The sequence below is a fragment of the Aspergillus ambiguus genome (genome assembly GCF_047715705.1).
Source record: "Aspergillus ambiguus strain CBS 117.58 unplaced genomic scaffold BDV59scaffold_7, whole genome shotgun sequence".
Taxonomy (NCBI): Eukaryota; Fungi; Ascomycota; class Eurotiomycetes; order Eurotiales; family Aspergillaceae; genus Aspergillus; species Aspergillus ambiguus.
This window is the reverse complement of record NW_027395520.1, coordinates 444,482-462,109: the sequence shown is the minus strand read 5'-3', so window position 1 is coordinate 462,109 and position 17,628 is coordinate 444,482. Positions and strand designations below refer to the sequence as shown.

Below are 17,628 nucleotides of genomic sequence, written 5' to 3'. Positions count from 1 at the left end.
AGAGGAACCATCGAGAATATGGTTAAGAGTTGCGGTGTTGGAGAATGGAAGAATGAATGGCGAGTGACGATGGTGGTGAGGGAGAAATAGAATGACATAACATAAAAACGGAGGCCGTGGCTTCTTGGCGCCACCGCCCGTTCTCCCCGCCCGTCCGGAGCTCCCATGACTATCGGATGGATCTATACGCCGTGTCATACGCGAAGGAGATGGATTCCAGTCTGTTACAGCTTGAACAAAGAAATTCTATTCCGTACAGGTGGTCTTTCGATCAACCAGGACAATCCAAACACCTCCTCGGTCTCCTATCTCCTATCTTCACATATAACCGTATGTAGTATCACAATCAAGAACTGGTATCTAGAGCCGTCTTCACGTGGAAGGCTCCGGCTTTACTCATCGTCTTCCTCCTCCTGGACCATGTACCGGTGCTTGATGTCCTTCCATTGGCGCTGTTCATAGTCAGCCATCCGATCGATCTACACACGTCTCTTCGTACGCAGGGATCGAGCGTCACATACACCACGGTTCATAGCGTCCCAGATTTTGTTGGAGGCAGTGTCGTAGGTACTGTTGTCGCAGAGAAGAGAGTCAGTTGCAGGGTCGAGACAATATCCGAAGGTTCCACACGCACATCTCAAAGGCGAAAGCGCTGGCGAAGATGGTGGTCAGGTAGACCGCGTTCCGGCGGATCAGGCCCCTATACGTCGCAGAAAATTGCGGTTAGTGACGTTGTTTGTGTCGAAAAGGGAGTCGCTCGTGGGCGATTCGAAGAGGGGAGACATGCTGGTAGATGGCAGAAGCGATCTGGATCGGGGGGGAGGGAACCCTCTGGTTAGCCATTGCACGGGCCCAATGGAGTCAATTCGAGACGAGAAACACCTACAGCACCGGCCATTGCGACGAAGAGGAATCAGGCGGGGAGAGAAGGAGGAGGCGAGAGGCGACGGTAGGGGGGAGAAATGGGATGATGATCGGGATGAAGTTGAAGTTTCGGGCGGGAACTGGAAGGAAGTTGCGAAAAGCAGCGGGAATCAGCCGCCCGCTGATTGGTCGACCGGATGACCGCCCGCCAAAAACACCCGCAAGCATTTCGTTGCGTATTCACTCATTCGTTCCCTTCCACACACCTTCGAGTCACCACCACTCGCTTATACAATGGCCTCCTCCCAGTCCGGTGCCGTTTCGTCCTCCGGCATCACCGTCGACGCCGCCACCGGAGAACGCTACATCCCCTCTTCCGTGCGAGCCGACGGCTCCAAGCGTCGTGAAATCCGAGTGCGACCAGGCTACCGTCCGCCCGAGGACGTCGAACTGTACAAGACCCGTGCGGCTGAGGCCTGGAAAAACCGTGGGAAAGGCGGGGTTCCCGGAGCGGAAGGCTTGAAACCTGACAACGACACCGCCGCAAAGACTGGAGGTGCCGCCAGCAACAAGAATGCGAAGCGTCGGGAAGCAAAGAAAAAGGCAAAGGCGACTCAGGACGGCTCCGAACCAGCGACCGAGGGGAGAAACGTGAAGGACATCGAAAATTGGAGAGCCCCCGTGCCCAAGGAGCCGGAACCCGTCGATCTGGAGGCTGAGAAAGAGAAAAAGGCCCGTAACCTCAAGAAGAAGCTGCGACAAGCTCGCGACCTCCGTGATAAGAAGAACCAAGGCGAGGCATTGCTGCCGGAACAGCTGGAGAAAGTGATCAAAATCCAAGAGCTGATCCGCCAACTGGATGCCCTGGGATTCGACGCAGATGGCGGGAAGAAGACAGAGACCGTATGAGACCATCTTTCGGCTGTACTTTGGATCCATCAGACAGAAAGCATACGCCGACGCTGTCTCAGGAGTGCCCAGTCACACCCATTATTGACGCCATACAACACTCCACCCGCGGGGAACATCACATGCATGTCTCCTACTCTCAAGACACGCTTTCATCTCTATGGCTTATGCATGTAGTGCATACCCGCAACCTGGGCCTGGACTTGTCAGTTCACACCCATGAACCGTGAATTGTGCCTGTCAATCGGTCAACCACGTTCTTATGACTCAAATCACTTGTTTACTTCCTGCTTGTTAGCGATAAACAAATATCATGTCGGATGAATAATGTGCCAGCCTTGTTACGTTTAGCTCCCCGATATCTTTCGAAGTCATTGCTCAGTTGTGCCAGTGACTGCAGAAATTGCTCGCTGAATGATAATCACGAAGCCCCAGTTTACCGTCATCCCCGACACCAACACCGAGATAGAAATACATCATAATAATACATTTATACATGACGCCCTGTGACAGGCAGGGCCAAGTCTATCACTAAAAATGCCTCCGCTCAGACCCGTACACGTCGATATGCGGAACGGGCGAGGTGGGTATCCCACCCTCCAAAACCCAATTCTGATAGTCAAACTTCCTCCAAGGCCGATCACCATCACCGCGCGGCACTCGGAGCGAACCGACACCATACGACGCGGCCATGTATCCTTGCCGAACACAGTCGACCACACCAACACCATTGTACCACGCTCCCGCGAGCGTAAGGCGATGGTTGAACTCATGTCGGACCGAGTCTGACAGCACACGCATGCGCTGCAGATGGCCCACAGTGAACTGGGGAATGGCGTTCTGTGCCCGATTGCAGGCCACGAGCTTGGGGCTCTCGGTAATACCCAGGTGTCTTTGGAGAACGGAGCATGCCATGTCAACCGAAGTCTTTGCGTCTGGACGGTCCGACTCCGTCCAGCCACCCCACCAATGACCGCCAATCATCACGGTCAGCTTTGTGCCAGGGACGGTGTCCTGGCCAGGACTCGAATCCGATCCAAAGATCACTCCCAAGGCCCGCTCGGGATTCTGCTCAAATGGAATGGACTGAGGAATCAAGTAGCCAAATCCGGCTATGGAGAGTAAGTCCGGGTTGTCATACCACAGGTTCACCACGTTCACGCTGACGGAGCTGTGTCCGTGGAGGAGGTTTCGGATTGAGGCCTCAGGCAGCATTTGGTTGTTGTTGACCCGTGTATTGAGTGCTCTCCCCAGCGCCGGAGGTGGGATAGTGGAAATCACGCGGTTGTGTGTCCGAGCTACTATTTCACCATCACCTCTCGCAGCATGAATCTACAAACAGTCAGGGCATCATCATCAAGCGGAATAATGCGTGAGCTGGGCCTTACAGTTATATCGGATGTGTCTGAGTCACGGGTGATTGCTCTGATATCCGCGTTGTCAAGGATATCAACCTTTTCTGACTTGGACAGCGCCTTGCTCAATGCATCAGGGAGCTGGGACATGCCCTCCCTGAACGTGATGACACTCGCCTTCTTCACCAGGGACGCGAGGCTCTTCAAGTAGGATCCGGAGCGGTCAATGGGAACAAACCGGTCACTTCCGATCGTCTCCAGAGCCAGTAGGTCATCTGTAAACATAGACTTGATCCCGGACGTCGTCTGGTCAATCATTCCACCGATGATGCCACGTCCTGAGTACTCTAGGTTCCGGAACTTTCCAAGCAATGCCTGTGCACTCAGCTGATTGATATCACCAGCGTAAATCCCATGGTATAGAGCCGACACTAAGTTGTCAGCGACCCGCGGCGATAAGCGTCGCGACACAAACTCCGCAACCGACTCGTCCAGCACATAGGGCGGCGCGGGCGGCCGGACTGGGTCGAGTAAGACGCCCGAGATGAAAGACTCAAACACGGGTTCGCGTAGTATGGTGCCAAGTATGGAAGTGACATTCTGCGCGACGCTCAGGTTGGGGTCGGGTGACGGCATGCGAACGAGGTGGTCAGGGTAGTAGATGTAGCGATTGAGCGCTGCAGGCGCGGATTTTTCCGTCATCAGAATGTCATTCTCTAGTCCCAGATCGAATATCTATAAGCATATAATCATGTATTAGCATCCACCGTAGCAATTGACCGGCACAAACATACCAAGTCCAACAGAGGGAGACAAGTTGGGACCACAGTCCGCAAGGTCCGCGGGCCCTCCTCAAAGACAACTTTCCCCCCGCTTGCATCCCGTATATCTGACTTGATCCATCCTCCGGTGCTTTTCGTCTTCTCATATAGTGTGACAGAGGCGCAGCTGGGGTCGCGCGATAGCCGGTAGGCTGCGGTCAACCCGGTGATGCCAGCGCCGATAACCGCGGCGTCGTAAGTTGCATTGTGCTGCCAGCGTCGAGAACCATGTAGGGCCACAGCTGATGGCGTCCGCAGTGCCCGAAATGTACGATTAGGGGCGCATGGCAACCGCATCCTCGGCGATTAAACAGGAAGCGAGATGCGAATGGCGGACGGGGTGCATGTCGAAGGTGGGTTTGTGGCGGAGATACGAGGAGGGTTGGTTTTCTCCGCCGGCGGTGAATCGGCCACTACAAACTACCAAGACGCCTATTAAGGTCAATCAGTGAGTGGTTCACGGTGCATAACCTGTCCGTCTGTAATTATTGTATCTCAAAGCAATTCATGATATCCAGATTCTATTTACAAAAAGCAGAAGAGGGTAGGAAAAGGTCGTTCAGACGACCGCCCTTCCCCGAGATCATCCGTCATTCCAAACACGACCAGAATAATACATAAACTTGGAAAACCATATGAGGGGAATTTGGAAAAAGGTAATTCGGGAACATTTCATCTTCAAATCATGTCGCAATTTCCTGGTTCTGAGTCGAATCGTCCGCAGCAGCACCGGGCTTAATCAATTCTTCCTCGCCCTCCTCGGACACGAACTTCCGTTCGCTCACATGAGGCTTCTCAGTTCCATCTGCCGTCCAGACTTTGTCGGAAAATGCACCTCGCTGGCCCTCGGCGTGTTTGTAGGGGCAGGTGCGGTTGAGACAAGGATTAAATTTGCATGCCGTTTGGATATGAGTGAATTTGCATCCCTCCACCGAACAGTCCGCTCCGTTGCGGCACAGAGGCATCGATGGATGCTTGAAATGGCAATGCGGATTTGCGCAGTTCGGGAAGAACTTGCACATTTCTTCGGCTTGATGGGCGGTCTTGACAGCAGGCGAAGGGTGGCGTCCAGTGCACTTCCGGTTCTTGCAAGCAGCACCGTACGGGCATTCATCGTTGATGTCCACCGGAGTACCCTCGGGGGCGGCAGGGGATTGGTGCGCGAAGGGACAATCTCTCCTCGTACACCGCAGGTTGAAGCGGCACACGTTGTTGGTATTGCTTTCGTCTTGCTCGCCATCCTGCGCGCCTTGGTCGGGCTTCATATCCATCTCTGTGTCAGCCTTGTCCTCCCGGTTCCGGAATCCACCATGGCGGCGGCCCGGGTGTCGTTCAACTCGGTCGAATAGCGAGCGACCTTGCGGGCCGGTCTGCTGGAAAGCTGGGTTGATTGCCGGCGGGACAAATCCGGGCATGAATTGAGACATCATCCTAGCCTGTTCTTCGAGGAGAGACATCAACTGCATTTGATCTTGCGGGCTCATGTTAATCATGTTGCCGGGGCCCCCCATCTGATTAGGACCCATGCCCATTCCACCCATTTGACGTCCACCGCCCATTCTGTTCCCGCCGTTCTGGTTGAAACGACCCTTGTGGTCGCGTCCATGGGAGTTTACGCGGCCGCCCCCGCCAGCTTGACCGCGAATCCGGTGTAGAGGGTCGCGGTCCATGGCGCGGTTGATCTGATTGAGCATTCGGCCTCTTCCTCCACCTTGACGGTTGTTGCGCATCGCCTTGGGTCCAGTCGGGCTGTTTTGTCTTTGTTAGCATCGGTCATCAACGTGTTGCGCGAAGCTGGGGGAACTAACATCGCATCACTACCGGAGCCTGCGTCGCCCATGCTCATATCGGCATCCATCACACCACCTCCAGCAGCCAAGTCCTGTGGATACGAGGTCTGTTGGTCGGAAACTGATGGAATGGCCTGTGCTGCGGTGTTGTTCGATGTCGCGGCGCTGCCGTTAATCTGTTGGTTGAGCAATTCAACCTGCTCGAATAGCCATCTCGAAAAGTCGAGCGCTTGCGTGTCACCTTCACCGAGGCCGAGAAGATCATTGGAGAGTTCGCTGGCGATTTGTTCTTGAGTCTTGCCGTTGACGAGCATGAGAACAACATACTCGGTCAAAGCCGAGTCGTCGCCTCCATCAGAGCTCCAGCCCATTTCGACCAGCTTGGGCGGGATAACAGTGCCCAAGGCATCGGCCAAGGGCGTATTCGCGGTAACAGACGTCGTCATGGCGGTGGAAGGAGGCACAGAGGAAGAGATCAGGGAGGCGAAAGGAACCAAGGAGAAGATCTGGACAGGGAAACGGAAGGAGGTACAGGCAGCTGCGCCACCCGGTCGACAGGCGGGATAAACACAGGAGAAGAGCCTGAGGGAATGAGGATGAGGTTCGAGTGGCAATCGAGAGGATCACACACGAGGACGGGGGGAGGGGGAAGAGAGAAAAGAGTGGGATGCTTGAGGCGGAAGTCTCAAGAAACCTTTCGCCGAGCAATGATGAAAGACTCGCCGGCCGCATTATCGGCCAGCCACGTCACGTGCCATGTGGCGGTGGTTGTTCTTAGTCATCCATGTCTCCCTTGCATTCATTCTTTCTGTTTCTCAGAGATCTCTACACACCATTATGCAGATCGTTGGAGTATCTTTAGTTCGATGGACAAGCGCAGCTATTAGTATAATTATGCCGCTAATTTCCTTTCCTGTACTTGAGTTGTACGCGCTTATCACATAGATCGGATCCATCCTACTATATATAATCTTGGTGTGCATGCATTACAATAACAGTATGCAGTCTCTGTCACGCTTCTATTTATGTTTTTTGTTGCATTTTGTGGCATTATGCCTGCCATAACTCCTCAAAGATATACTGAAACATCAAGCCCTACTCTGAGGACAATCTCTACAACCAGCCCAGCCCTATGCCTCGTCCCACCCACTCCTTGTACTACCTCCATAGAATACAAATCTCTAACCGTATCAACACCGAAAACAACAAATCCCCTGCATATCACCTCCAAAAAGAAATACGAGGTCGCATCCTCCCGGGCCACCAGCGGAGCCCTCTTGGTGGACACTCCGCCCTACCATCTCGTGTCCGCCTTGGCGTAGGCTATATTTGACCTGATCGACATGACGCTCATGCGTTCTAAAGGGATATTCCCCATCACTATCCTTTCTGGTGCCTGAGTGTCCCCACGCCACTATGCAGTCGGCTCGAGCTCTTGCTTCCCTCGTATACAAGCGGTCTTAGATTTACTGTGAGTACTTGGCGGGTCAGGTACGAAGCACCATTATACACTGCTATACTCTTTATTTAGGATCAAAACGCGAGACCAACCCCATAGTGGGAATATCGACATCTCTATGCCAAGAGTCACATTGCTGCGAGCAAAAGAGATACGAGGTGTTGAAGATCCCTCTCTAAAACCATCTTGGCAAAATTGGTCGAAACACATATATAGGGCTGAACTTCCTCCATAACCCTCTTCTCCATACACTACCATTCCATTGTTACCCAACATGGCATCAAAAATCTTTATCCTCCTTACAGCCCTCTCCTCCACTTCCCTCCTCCCGGGTGTCTCGGCCATGCGCTTTGTCACCCGCGAGGAATGGGGGGCTGCTGCACCAAACGGAGACTACACCGCAATGACGGACGCCAAGGGAGTCAAAGTGCATTACTTAGGGCCTAGCTTCTCTGGCCGGGAACATTCCGAATGCGGCGCATACATGAAGTCGATCCAGGAAATGCACATGAGCGATTCGTCCGAGGGCTGGATGGACATTGCGTACAATCTGGCAGTCTGTGAGCACGGTTACGTCTTCGACGGACGAGGCAAGGGCCATCGCAGTGGTGCAAATGGTGACCAGGAACTAAACGCTGAGCATTATGCGGTGCTGGCCTTCCTTGCGAAGGAGGGCGTCACCGAGCCGACGGACGAGCAATTCACGGGCGTCCAGGATGCTATTGCCTATCTGCGGAGAGCGGGAGCGGGCGACGAAATCAAGGGTCATAAGGACGGGTTTGACACTGAGTGCCCTGGTGGACCGCTCTATCAGCTGGTCCAGGACGGAAGTTTGGATCCGGGCAAGCTCTACGATGGTGGTGAGCATACTGTGGAGGATGGCGAGACTTTGGATGACCTCGAGTCCAAGTATAACGTCCCCAAGGAGTACATCATCGAGGTGAATGACCTCCAGTCCCCATATAATCTCACTGCTGGTGATAAGCTTGAGATCCCGGCTCGTGGCGTTCCGCTTGGCGAATCGTCCGATGGTGGCAGCGGTGGCAGTGGTAACTATGTGGATTTTCCGGGAACAGAATGGTTCCAATCTGAGCCTGACAGCCCCGTGGTCAAAGCCATGGGAGAGAGATTGGTCGAGGAGGACTGCGATAAATATAGCAGTGGCCCTTCAACACAATGGTCTGATGAAGACAAAGAAGCGTACCAATGCTGGCAGGAGAAACTTGGATTTACTGGCGCAGATGCCGACGGCTGGCCAGGAGAGTCCACTTGGGACAAACTTAAGGTATATCTAACTACATACTCTCGATATTTGGACACGAGGCTGATGAGGTTTGTAGGTTCCAGCCAACTAGGCTATTTTATAATCAGACTGACGAAGTCTACGGGGATTGTTTGCATTGCTTTGGGGGGCAACATGTATACATATCAACCAAAAACAATGAAAACACCTACTTGTTCTCCCTTTCTATGCCTATAGGTTGATACTTTAAAGCTAGAAAATCTGACCAAGGCAGTTAAATGGAAACTATGTACTTTCGCCGTCCATATGGGACAGCTACTATTTGATAATAACAAGCCTGGTACGCCTCGTCGCCAACTGCCAGTCTGCTCTAGAAAGTCCTGCGTGGAAGCCGACTTCGGAGCGATAGATGTAGCCAGGGGCGCACGGCATGGCGGATCGCATAGGCGTCTCTCAAGTCTTTGTAGCGGTCGAGTAAGTCGCCTTCGACGCCACAATCAAGAGGTAGACCGCTGTGCTCCTCGAATACTCCAGATTAATCTCTTGTGGGTACTTCATACTTTCGAAGTACCATACCTGGAACTCCTTCAGCATTTCATTAAATTCGTTGGAATAGTAGAGGTTCAGGTAAATCCGGCCATGAATCAGGGTAGCGAGATGTTCGCGAAAGCGTCCTTCTATACTACCTCAGGGGTACCCAGCGACCTCAGGGTTCAGGTTTTGTTTTTTGAATTAGGCGTCGGGTTGTATTTGGAAGTTCTTGGTGTGCAGATGTCGAGGGCAGCAAAAGTAAAACAATCATGCCGTAACACTCTTAATTCTGTCAATTCTGGGAAACCTGAACACTGTGCATCTTTGAAAATGGGGGATAAACGAGTCTGCTCATTTATCTAATGTTTTAGTGATAGAGATTGTTCTGATGACCTCTATCCTTAAGTAGTGGTGATTCATATTGGATGAATACTGTGAACATATAGGGCTCAGCCATTGCCCTAGTAAACTAAACCAATGTTCTAGTCTAATCGTAGTATGGTATGCTTAGAAACACCTAATCGGACGTTGTTCATGTTAATGAGCCTACTGTAGTATACCAAAATTATGGGGGGAATACTACCGGGATATGCCACATATGCCACTGAACTGGGAGTGAGATGTCTGACTATATCTGAAATTTACCCCGTATTCAACCCTAAGACAGTCTGTTTCACTCCTCTTATGATATCTTGGGATCGAGCAAGAGTCTATGAAGATGTTGATGTGAAGTGGAATCCCTCATCATGTGATAGGATGAGTAAGGAATAGTCATGTGACATCACCATCTACAAATTATCCTCGACTTCATCTTGTCTTCATCCGCAGTTCTCCATGTCCCCCTGCTTCATCTCTCCCCCGAACTACGCTCCCTCCTCTTCCCTACCATGCCCGAATCTCCTGCCCCCCGGGATTCGTCCCCTGGGCCCGTCCCCCCCTCCCGCATCCGCATCCTCACCCTCAACTGCTGGGGCCTCAAATACCTCGCCAAATACCGCTACCAACGACTCTCGGAGATCGGTCGCCAGCTGGCTCTGGCGGACCCTCCGCCGGAAATTGTCGGACTCCAGGAGTGTTGGACGCAGCAGGACTACGAGAGCATCCGCCACCAGACCCGACACCTACTGCCGTACGGGAAGTTCTACTTCGGGGGCATCTGGGGCGCGGGGCTCGCCATTCTGTCGCGTTGGCCCATCGAGGAGAGCAGCATGCACGCCTACCCGCTGAACGGGCGTCCGACGGCCTTCTTCCGCGGCGACTGGTACGTCGGGAAGGGCGTGGCGTGTGCGCGCATCCGGTTTGGCCCCGACCCCGTCCGCGACGTCGCCGAGGTGTTCTGCACGCATCTGCACGCCCCCTACGAGAAGGAGCCCAACGATTCGTACCTGTGTCATCGGACCGCGCAGGCGTGGGAGATCGCCAAGCTCATGCGCGGCGCCGCCGACCGCGGCCACCTCGTCGTCGGCCTAGGCGACTTCAACATGCTGCCCTCGTCCTTCGCCCACCAGCTCATCTCCGCCCATGCTCCCGTCCGTGACGTGTGGCAGGTCGTCCACCCGGACTCGTCCGTCGGCGCTGCCGTCGACCCCGTCGAGAAGAAACGGAACCGCCCCATGCCGTCCGCCGAGTTCAACCTGCGCGTCAACGGCGCCACCTGCGACGGCCGCTTCAATACCTGGCGCTGGGATAAGGCCGATCGCAAGCGTCTCGCCAAGGGCGAGGATATCTCGGTTGACCCGGATGCGCCGTGTCCGCGCGGCAAACGGCTGGATTATATCTTCGTCGGGCCGTCGCATTGGGCCGTCGACACCGTCCACCTCGCCATGACCCAGCGCCATCCCACGCTCAAATGCTCGCTGAGTGACCATTTTGCCGTGGAGGCGGTCATCTCGCGCGCTGACGGCAAGACGGATGGTGAGGGTAAGGCTGTGGAGCGAGGGACTGGGCTTGCGCCTGAGACATACGACAGCATCATTGACATGATCCACGCTTACGTCCGCCGGGAGCGGTCGCAGCGGCGGTGGCGACTCGCGCATTTCCTGCTCTCCGTGCTTGTCTCCATCGGCTGTCTGGTGGGCGTCTGGTGGACCGGCGACCATCTGCCCTACGTGGCGTTTATCTTGGTGCTGGTGAGCACGCTGGGCTTTGGCGCGGGCATCCTGGATGGGCTGATCGGGGGCTTGTTCGTGTCGAGCGAGTTGCGTGCACTGAAGGAGTTCGAATGGGAGGTGCGCAACGCGAAGCAGGTGGTTGAGCGGGCTCAACAGTGATCCTCCTTGCATTCATTGTATTTATACTTACGGCCGTGTCTACATATGCCTTACATGTAATCATAATTTTCTACGATACGATAATGCCAGCAGTGCAGAGCAAGTATTCATTAATCAGATTGATCACTGTCATGAACGAGAGACTGGATCCCGGCAGACGTCGACCCAGTGGTCCAATGCCACTAGCTAGGACAAGATTCACTCAGCACACTCGCGCTGGCGCTCGTCGAAAACCTTCAGCGCCTCCTCGGCGGCCTTAACTCCGCTAAGAACCATCGCCCCGAAGGTCGGGCCCATGCGGTTGAAGCCGTCGATCTCCGACAGCTCCATGCCGCCGATGATCAGGCCGCGGGCGACCTCGCGGGTGTTCTTGACGATGGCGTCCTCGGCGGAGTTCATGTCGAGGCCGCGCATGCCGCCCAGCTTGTCGACGGCGGTCATGCTGACGAGCCGCTTAGCGCAGAAGGCACCAAACGGACCGTCGTGACCGGTGGTGCTGATGATGACGGGGGCGTTGATGGTGTTGGGGTCCATGCACGAGTGGTCGTCGTGGTGCAGCGTCACCAGCGTCCAGTTGACGACCACACCGGCAACGCGCGTGTCCTTGACGTCGCCGCTGGCCGCCGGCCGGGTCACTAGGTCCTCAACGCTGGTGGCGTTGAAGAGCTTGACGTTCGGGAATGAAAGCACCTTCGACAGCAGCGTCGACGTGAACAGCGACGCGTGCTTGACCACCACGTAGTTCGGGTTCGTGGCGTCCTCCTCGTACGGCACGCCCAGCTCGTTCAGGAACACCTCGGCAGGTCGACGCATCACCATCGCCGAGAACAGCTGGCCGCCGAGCCAGGCACCGCCACCTATGTCGGGTTAGTCGGGGTGTTATCCCTTATGGTGGGACGTGACATACCAGGTGACACGGAGGCCTCGATAATGGCGATCTTCAGATCGGGGCGGGCGCTGGCCAGAACGTAGGCGGTGCTAAGACCGCAGGAGCCAGCGCCGACAATGACAACATCACTCTCGGCGTACTTGTCCAGATCCTGGAAGTAGCGGCGGGTCATGGCGCGCGAGACCTGGCTCTCGCGGATGGGCGCGAACTTGAACTCGTCCCATTTGTTGCCAAAGTGGTCGAGCAGGGTGGTCTGTGGCACGCCCTGGACCTGCACGGGGGCAGGCTCCGGCACAATAGCCTTGCCTTTGATGCCGGTGGGGGCCACAGTAGCGGGCTCGAACATGGCAGCGGGAGGAGACATGGTGATCAGAGTTCAAGTAGAGACACTATTGTCTGGTTAGCCGTTCCATAAAAGGAATGGAACAAGGGAAGGCATGATCCTTTCGCTGGTATTATCCAGATCAAGTTTTGACCGTATATTCTCAGAACGAACCCATGCGTCGATGCCATCGCGAAGGGAGGCAACGACGCATGGGAACGAACACCGGCCCACGCCCAGACGTTACCTGAGATACCTTGATCGATGAATGAGAGTCCAGCCAAAGGACTACATGGCTTCCATGGAAGAAAGACGACCCCGCAGGGTCCAGTGAGGTAATTACATTGCTCAAAAGCTAGAGCCGGTTAGTATTTCCTTGGGGAGAGGATGGAGAGAGGAGGACTTGTTATAGTTCGTATCGTTCAGTGTTTCCACGTATGCACGGGTGTGTATGCGTTGGACGATGGGAGAAAAAAAAAAAGACTGGCACAAAACGACGGCGGCCAAGGTTAAATACCCCGCGGATTGCATCATCCGAGTCTCCCCGTAGTGTCACCGGTGAATACATCATACAGACGCTCTTCCAGTCGGAGTGGATGTCGCAGCGGGGTTGAGCAAACTCTACCAAATTGTCACCCCCACTCGGATTCCATACTGGCGCACCCAGTTCTTCTTCTTTCCGGTCTTCTCGACTGCGTGCGTCCATTCCTGCAGCGAGTCCTGCATCGTAATGGCGCCCACATCATCCTGGTTGCAGCGCACCCGCAGATGTAGCAAATCGCACTGCTCCTTCTTCTTGACAATCTCCTCCCACCCGGTCTCGAACTGGATCCGCCAGCGCGTGACGCGGCCGGCGGGATACACCTCTCCGATCAGGTTCGCGATGTGGCCCATGAACCGACACCAATAGGCTTCCTGTGGGGACAGGGTCTGCGCCAGCTGGAGTTGGTAACTCAGGTCCGCGGGCGACAGGTCCCCGTCCCAGCGCTCGCAGAGCACTAGGGCGATGATGGCGCGCTCGGTGTGCGATAGGCTGTTCGCCGAGGCCAGGATGCCACTTGTCGTGCAGCGCAACGCGGCCGCCTTGCGGGTTTCCTTTCGCGAGCCGCGAGAATGGGCAAACAGCAGATTCGCGATGGCGGCCAACAGTTGCGGAGAGAACGACTTCGGAGCAGTGTGCCCCGCGATCGGTGACGGAGACGTAGGCAACGTAGAGCTCAATAACTCGCGGAGGACATCCGCCGACGGCGAAGCGTAGGGTAAGGTAGCTGCGCAGAGGGGATCCTGGGCGCGAATCTGGCGTGGGAGTCGGTCGAAGAGGAAGCCCTCGCGGACGCCGCCCTGACAGAACTGGATGTGCGTGATGGCGGGTAACGCATCCATGATAGCATCGACCAGGATGGCGACGGCGGGGATATGGGCGGCGCGCCGTTTTGACACGCCGAAGACCTTAGCATCTGAGCTGGTCACGACGTCCAGAACCGAGACGGTGTCGTGAAAGTCGGTCCTGCAGGCTTGGAATCCGTTGATGATCGGAATCGGGTAGGGGTCGATATGGCATTGCTTCATGAGTACGTAGCCCCAGCCGCGGAATCCACCGCCGCAGAGGTAGAGATCGAGGCGTTTCTTACGCTTAGCTGTCTCGAAGAGGGATGCAGGCACGTTGAGCTGTGGATATGCATCACGAAACCTCTGGGTCATTTCTTCTCGGAGTGCTCGCTCGGCCTTCTTCTTACCTCCTCCCTGCTCGAGCCGTCTCGTAAGGGCGGCTGCACCGTATGGAAAGCTGAAAGAGCCCTGGGGGCTTGTCTGAACGACACCATCTTCCTCGATCACCCATGTGAACTGCGTACTTCCACCGCCGAGGTCCATCGCCAGTCCGGCAACAGACGACGCGCTGCTGGCGATGCCCAGGGCTCCGATGCGGCCTTCCTCTTCCTTCGAAAGGAGAGTGACATCCCAGCCGGTGCGAGCTTTGAGGTAGGAGCAAAACTCATCGGAGTTGGGAGCTGTCCGGGTTGCCTCTGTGGCAAGCACGTGGATGTTTCCCTGAGGCACGCCGAAGTCTTTGCAGGTGACCTGGAACCGCACGAAGCGGTTCCCTACTTGGTCCATGACGTCCTGCGGGATCGGCCCTCTTGTCCCATCGGGGGAAGAGAATTGGGCCTCGTAGAGCGAAATGCCTACCCGATCGTTGAAGATTGTGGGCAGCATACGAGCTGTGGGCTGGGAGAGGTCGGTAATCGAGAACCGGATCCCATTACTAGGAGATTAGCCGGGATCTCGGGCGGGAAGAGGGAAATTTACCTGCCCATGTCAATGATGGCGTAGAGGTGGGAAGGTTGCATTGCCATCTTGAAGGTTTACGGGGAAGAAGAGGGAGGTTGACGATGGAAGAAGCATGAGACCGGTGGATGTCGATATAGAAGCGCCGCCTTACCCGATTCGGCAATGCTACTACATCCCATGGTCATCGAGAATCCTACAATTTCTGGTTGAGCCCTGATCATCTATGATTATACTGTAGAAAGAGCAATAGCAGTAATATCCATGGGAATCCAACCCCCTATTTTACAGCGCCCACCAACACCAGAGAATCACAAAACAACCGGACATCCACCTCAGGACATGTCGTCCGCATCATGATGGTGAGTGTTTTCATTATCCGATGCATGGAAGGCGTCGCCAAAGGCCGAATTCTCCAGGTCTGGCAAATCCAGACCATCGTTCTGCTCCGTGTACGCCGCCAGCGCATCCCCAGCACTATCCATGTTGGTAAAGTCGAAATTGGCACCATCAAGTGCTGAATCCCCTGCGCCACCCGCGTTCCCTGGTGTCAACCCTTGAAGCCCGCTGCCGGGGGTTCCACCAGGGAGAGATCCGTCACCCATGTTGGGCTTGTCGCCTCCGCCCTCCTTCTTCTCATCCGGCACCATGACCCAATCCCCAGTCTCTCCAGCAGCCACCTTGCCATCACCCATATCCATGTCCACGTCCAGCCCATGTGCGACCGTCGGGGGTTGGACCACGGGAGGAGCCGCAGGTGGGTTGACTGATTCGTGGGCCGAGGTTCCTGGGATGGTGCCGAACTGATCCAGCAGATGGCTATCGGTTTGGCCCATGTCAATATCACCCCCGATCGGCTCTTCCTTCTGTTCTGGCTCAATCTTCTCCAGCAGACCACCCTTTTGCACACACGAGACCTTCGGTTCGGGAATGATCTGCTTCTTCCACGCGTCCTCGACCTCCTTGACCACGTCATCCACCTTGTACTTCGCCTTCGGATCCGACACAGGGCGTGGCTCCATCTCGTCCTCGTCCTCGTTGGGGACGACAATACGACCCTCGAGACGCCACACCTCCGTGCCCGTCTCGGCAGGGTCGGTGGCGGCCTCGCGGAGTCGCAATTCGGCGTCCTTGAGCAGTGATGTGCGGTTGAACTTCTCCATGCGGCGGGCATGGCGCTTCTTCAGCTTTTCAATCTCCGTCGTCATGTCCGCGACCTTCTTGGCGACGCGATCGGCAAACTCCTCCGCCTTGGCGGGCTCCAGCTTGGTGGCAGCCGCCGGCTCCTCCTTGTGTTCGCCTGTGGTGGGGGCTGCAGGAGCGTCAAAGAATCCGGCGGTCAGTGACTCCAGCTCGCCCTTGCGACCCAGGCCCAGAGAGACCGGTGTGATCTGGCTGATGGCATATGGCGACGCGAAAATTTCTTCCATCCACTCGTGGTGTTGTTGGTAGCGCATCTTGCTGACTTCGCGAGGGGTCAGGAGGTCCATCATATCACCCGCTGAGACATCTTCATCTTCCAGAGCAAAGTCGGCCGTAGCGGCGTTCAGGGCGGCGGACGAGGCGCGATGGCCACGAGGGGCCTTTGTCGGTACCGCAGGGGCAGGCGCAGGCATACCGGGGCCGGGAGCTGGGTAGAAGGGCTGACGGCCGGCCATGGGGTTCGGATAAGGAGCCGGGACCTGTTGGAATCCCTGCGGGGCCATCTGCGGAGGGAAGTTGATGGTCGGCCAGTTGTTGCGGTCATGTAGCATGAAGTCTTTCCGCGCCAGTTGGCCTTGGCTCTGTAGAAAACGACGCTGCGCAAGAGTCGCTTGGACTTGAGGGAGGATAGGGATTCGGTTGGCGGGGATATGATCGGTGGGAGGCGCTCGGGAGTAGTGGACGATCCAGAGGGACGGGTCCGGAGGAGGCATGTTCGGGTTGGGCATCTTGCCTGGTAATAAGCGGTATCTGCGGCGACAGTGGATGGCCAGGGACTCGTTGGGAGGATGGTAACCGCTGCGGTGCAGGAACATTTCAACGGCCTAGGGGGTGTGAGCTGGTTCCATGGGGGTCGGGCGGAGGTGCATATACATAACCGCGAGCTTCAAAGGTAAAGGCCTGTTCGACATCGGCCCAGACATAACCATCGCTGGCGAAGTTGGTGCCGAGATGGTTGAGGGGTTGCCAGGTGAGCATGACGGTTCCATCCTGGGGGCCATCGAGGAAGGTCCAATGCATAGGCTGGGCCTCGCGCACGATCTTCTGGGCGGAGAGAAGATACTCGACGACAGTATCGGTGGGCATCATATGCATGAGGGGATAGCGATGACGGGAGATCAGATGCATATGGGGGAGCTAAGAATGGGTCAGGTGTATGCGATGCGACAGGACTGGAGAATAGAGCATACCAATTGCCCGGGGACACGGGCTGCTGGGTCATCCATGGTGAAGGAACGAAAGGGGGAGGCCAATTACGGGCGCGATCAGTTGCACAGCAGAGGTCGGGGGGAAGAAGAAAGATGCATCGATGGATGCGAGCAGGAGATGGAGATGGAGTGAACGGGAAGTTGAACGCGACGCGGAAAGGATTTGGATGGGGGCGGCGGGAGAGACCGGAGCCGCAGTTTCTGCCTGGGAATTGAGATATAATGACACCTGAGGAGTCAGGCAACAGACACCTGAGGGATCAGGCGGGGATGTCCTTGCATTCCAGCCACCTAAAGTATAGAAAGAATATCAGGAAATAAATGAATACCAACCTCTCCAGCCACTACGAAGTCAATTAATATCAAGATAATAATACTCTGTACGAAGTATGATCAGTATTTTTAGATACAATATCCTCGTATACCAACCTCCATCAGCGGTTTGCAGGCTAAGCTTTGGCCGCATTTCCCCTTTGGG

General features: G+C 55.5%; 9 protein-coding genes across 9 annotated transcripts; 3 read left to right on the top strand and 6 right to left on the bottom strand.

Annotated features, from left to right (window-relative positions):
* Positions 1-392: 392 nt before the first annotated feature.
* BDV59DRAFT_200073 (cytochrome b-c1 complex subunit 9) lies at positions 393-1,092 on the bottom strand (the record flags this gene model as incomplete). The annotated part of the gene is made up of 4 exons (XM_073693494.1): positions 393-452; positions 522-570; positions 635-700; positions 887-1,092. The coding sequence occupies 4 exons, from the start codon at positions 1,090-1,092 to the stop codon at positions 393-395; spliced, it is 381 nt and encodes a 126-aa protein (XP_073550189.1).
* Positions 1,093-1,158: 66 nt separating this feature from the next.
* BDV59DRAFT_200072 (putative RNA binding protein Pym) lies at positions 1,159-1,773 on the top strand (the record flags this gene model as incomplete). Its single annotated transcript, XM_073693493.1, has 1 exon — positions 1,159-1,773. One exon carries the CDS (start codon positions 1,159-1,161, stop codon positions 1,771-1,773), a length of 615 nt encoding a protein of 204 aa, XP_073550188.1.
* Positions 1,774-2,304: 531 nt separating this feature from the next.
* hem14 (oxygen-dependent protoporphyrinogen oxidase) lies at positions 2,305-4,246 on the bottom strand (the record flags this gene model as incomplete). Its single annotated transcript, XM_073693492.1, has 3 exons — positions 2,305-3,105; positions 3,162-3,863; positions 3,923-4,246. The coding sequence occupies 3 exons, from the start codon at positions 4,244-4,246 to the stop codon at positions 2,305-2,307; spliced, it is 1,827 nt and encodes a 608-aa protein (XP_073550187.1).
* A 151-nt stretch (positions 4,247-4,397) lies between these two features.
* On the bottom strand, positions 4,398-6,433 carry BDV59DRAFT_173887 (mRNA-binding protein NAB2). Its single transcript, XM_073688980.1, has 2 exons — positions 5,758-6,433; positions 4,398-5,698 (listed from the first exon to the last, which is right to left on the bottom strand). Exons 1-2 carry the CDS (start codon positions 6,183-6,185, stop codon positions 4,633-4,635), a joined length of 1,494 nt encoding a protein of 497 aa, XP_073550186.1. The 5' UTR covers positions 6,186-6,433; the 3' UTR covers positions 4,398-4,632.
* A 1,039-nt stretch (positions 6,434-7,472) lies between these two features.
* BDV59DRAFT_200069 (N-acetylmuramoyl-L-alanine amidase domain-containing protein) lies at positions 7,473-8,553 on the top strand (the record flags this gene model as incomplete). Its single annotated transcript, XM_073693491.1, has 2 exons — positions 7,473-8,483; positions 8,539-8,553. The coding sequence occupies 2 exons, from the start codon at positions 7,473-7,475 to the stop codon at positions 8,551-8,553; spliced, it is 1,026 nt and encodes a 341-aa protein (XP_073550185.1).
* A 1,072-nt stretch (positions 8,554-9,625) lies between these two features.
* On the top strand, positions 9,626-11,322 carry BDV59DRAFT_154840 (inositol phosphosphingolipid phospholipase). The gene has a single exon (XM_073687413.1). The coding sequence runs from the start codon at positions 9,860-9,862 to the stop codon at positions 11,240-11,242; it is 1,383 nt and encodes a 460-aa protein (XP_073550184.1). The 5' UTR covers positions 9,626-9,859; the 3' UTR covers positions 11,243-11,322.
* A 1-nt stretch (position 11,323) lies between these two features.
* Positions 11,324-12,760, bottom strand: thiA (thiamine thiazole synthase). Its single transcript, XM_073687414.1, has 2 exons — positions 12,150-12,760; positions 11,324-12,099 (listed from the first exon to the last, which is right to left on the bottom strand). The coding sequence occupies exons 1-2, from the start codon at positions 12,493-12,495 to the stop codon at positions 11,441-11,443; spliced, it is 1,005 nt and encodes a 334-aa protein (XP_073550183.1). The 5' UTR covers positions 12,496-12,760; the 3' UTR covers positions 11,324-11,440.
* A 28-nt stretch (positions 12,761-12,788) lies between these two features.
* Positions 12,789-14,939, bottom strand: BDV59DRAFT_154865 (retrograde regulation protein 2). The gene is made up of 3 exons (XM_073687415.1): positions 14,761-14,939; positions 12,857-14,716; positions 12,789-12,808 (listed from the first exon to the last, which is right to left on the bottom strand). Exons 1-2 carry the CDS (start codon positions 14,805-14,807, stop codon positions 13,075-13,077), a joined length of 1,689 nt encoding a protein of 562 aa, XP_073550182.1. The 5' UTR covers positions 14,808-14,939; the 3' UTR covers positions 12,789-12,808; positions 12,857-13,074.
* A 14-nt stretch (positions 14,940-14,953) lies between these two features.
* BDV59DRAFT_173874 (uncharacterized protein) lies at positions 14,954-17,263 on the bottom strand. The gene is made up of 3 exons (XM_073688979.1): positions 17,133-17,263; positions 16,816-17,079; positions 14,954-16,766 (listed from the first exon to the last, which is right to left on the bottom strand). The coding sequence occupies exons 1-3, from the start codon at positions 17,166-17,168 to the stop codon at positions 15,075-15,077; spliced, it is 1,992 nt and encodes a 663-aa protein (XP_073550181.1). The 5' UTR covers positions 17,169-17,263; the 3' UTR covers positions 14,954-15,074.
* Positions 17,264-17,628: the final 365 nt, after the last annotated feature.

Coding starts and splice junctions, on each gene's coding strand:
- BDV59DRAFT_154840 (XM_073687413.1), top strand. CDS start 9,860: ATGCCCGAATCTCCTGCCCCCCGGGATTCGTCCCCTGGGCCCGTCCCC.
- BDV59DRAFT_154865 (XM_073687415.1), bottom strand. CDS start 14,807: ATGGCAATGCAACCTTCCCACCTCTACGCCATCATTGACATGGGCAG. Junction 14,717..14,760: donor GCCATCATTGACATGGGCAG/GTAAATTTCCCT, acceptor CTAATCTCCTAG/TAATGGGATCCGGTTCTCGA.
- BDV59DRAFT_173887 (XM_073688980.1), bottom strand. CDS start 6,185: ATGACGACGTCTGTTACCGCGAATACGCCCTTGGCCGATGCCTTGGGC. Junction 5,699..5,757: donor GGCTCCGGTAGTGATGCGAT/GTTAGTTCCCCC, acceptor AAGACAAAACAG/CCCGACTGGACCCAAGGCGA.
- BDV59DRAFT_173874 (XM_073688979.1), bottom strand. CDS start 17,168: ATGGATGACCCAGCAGCCCGTGTCCCCGGGCAATTG. Junction 17,080..17,132: donor CCCGTGTCCCCGGGCAATTG/GTATGCTCTATT, acceptor ACCCATTCTTAG/CTCCCCCATATGCATCTGAT. Junction 16,767..16,815: donor CCTTTGAAGCTCGCGGTTAT/GTATATGCACCT, acceptor CACACCCCCTAG/GCCGTTGAAATGTTCCTGCA.
- thiA (XM_073687414.1), bottom strand. CDS start 12,495: ATGTCTCCTCCCGCTGCCATGTTCGAGCCCGCTACTGTGGCCCCCACC. Junction 12,100..12,149: donor CGAGGCCTCCGTGTCACCTG/GTATGTCACGTC, acceptor AACCCGACATAG/GTGGCGGTGCCTGGCTCGGC.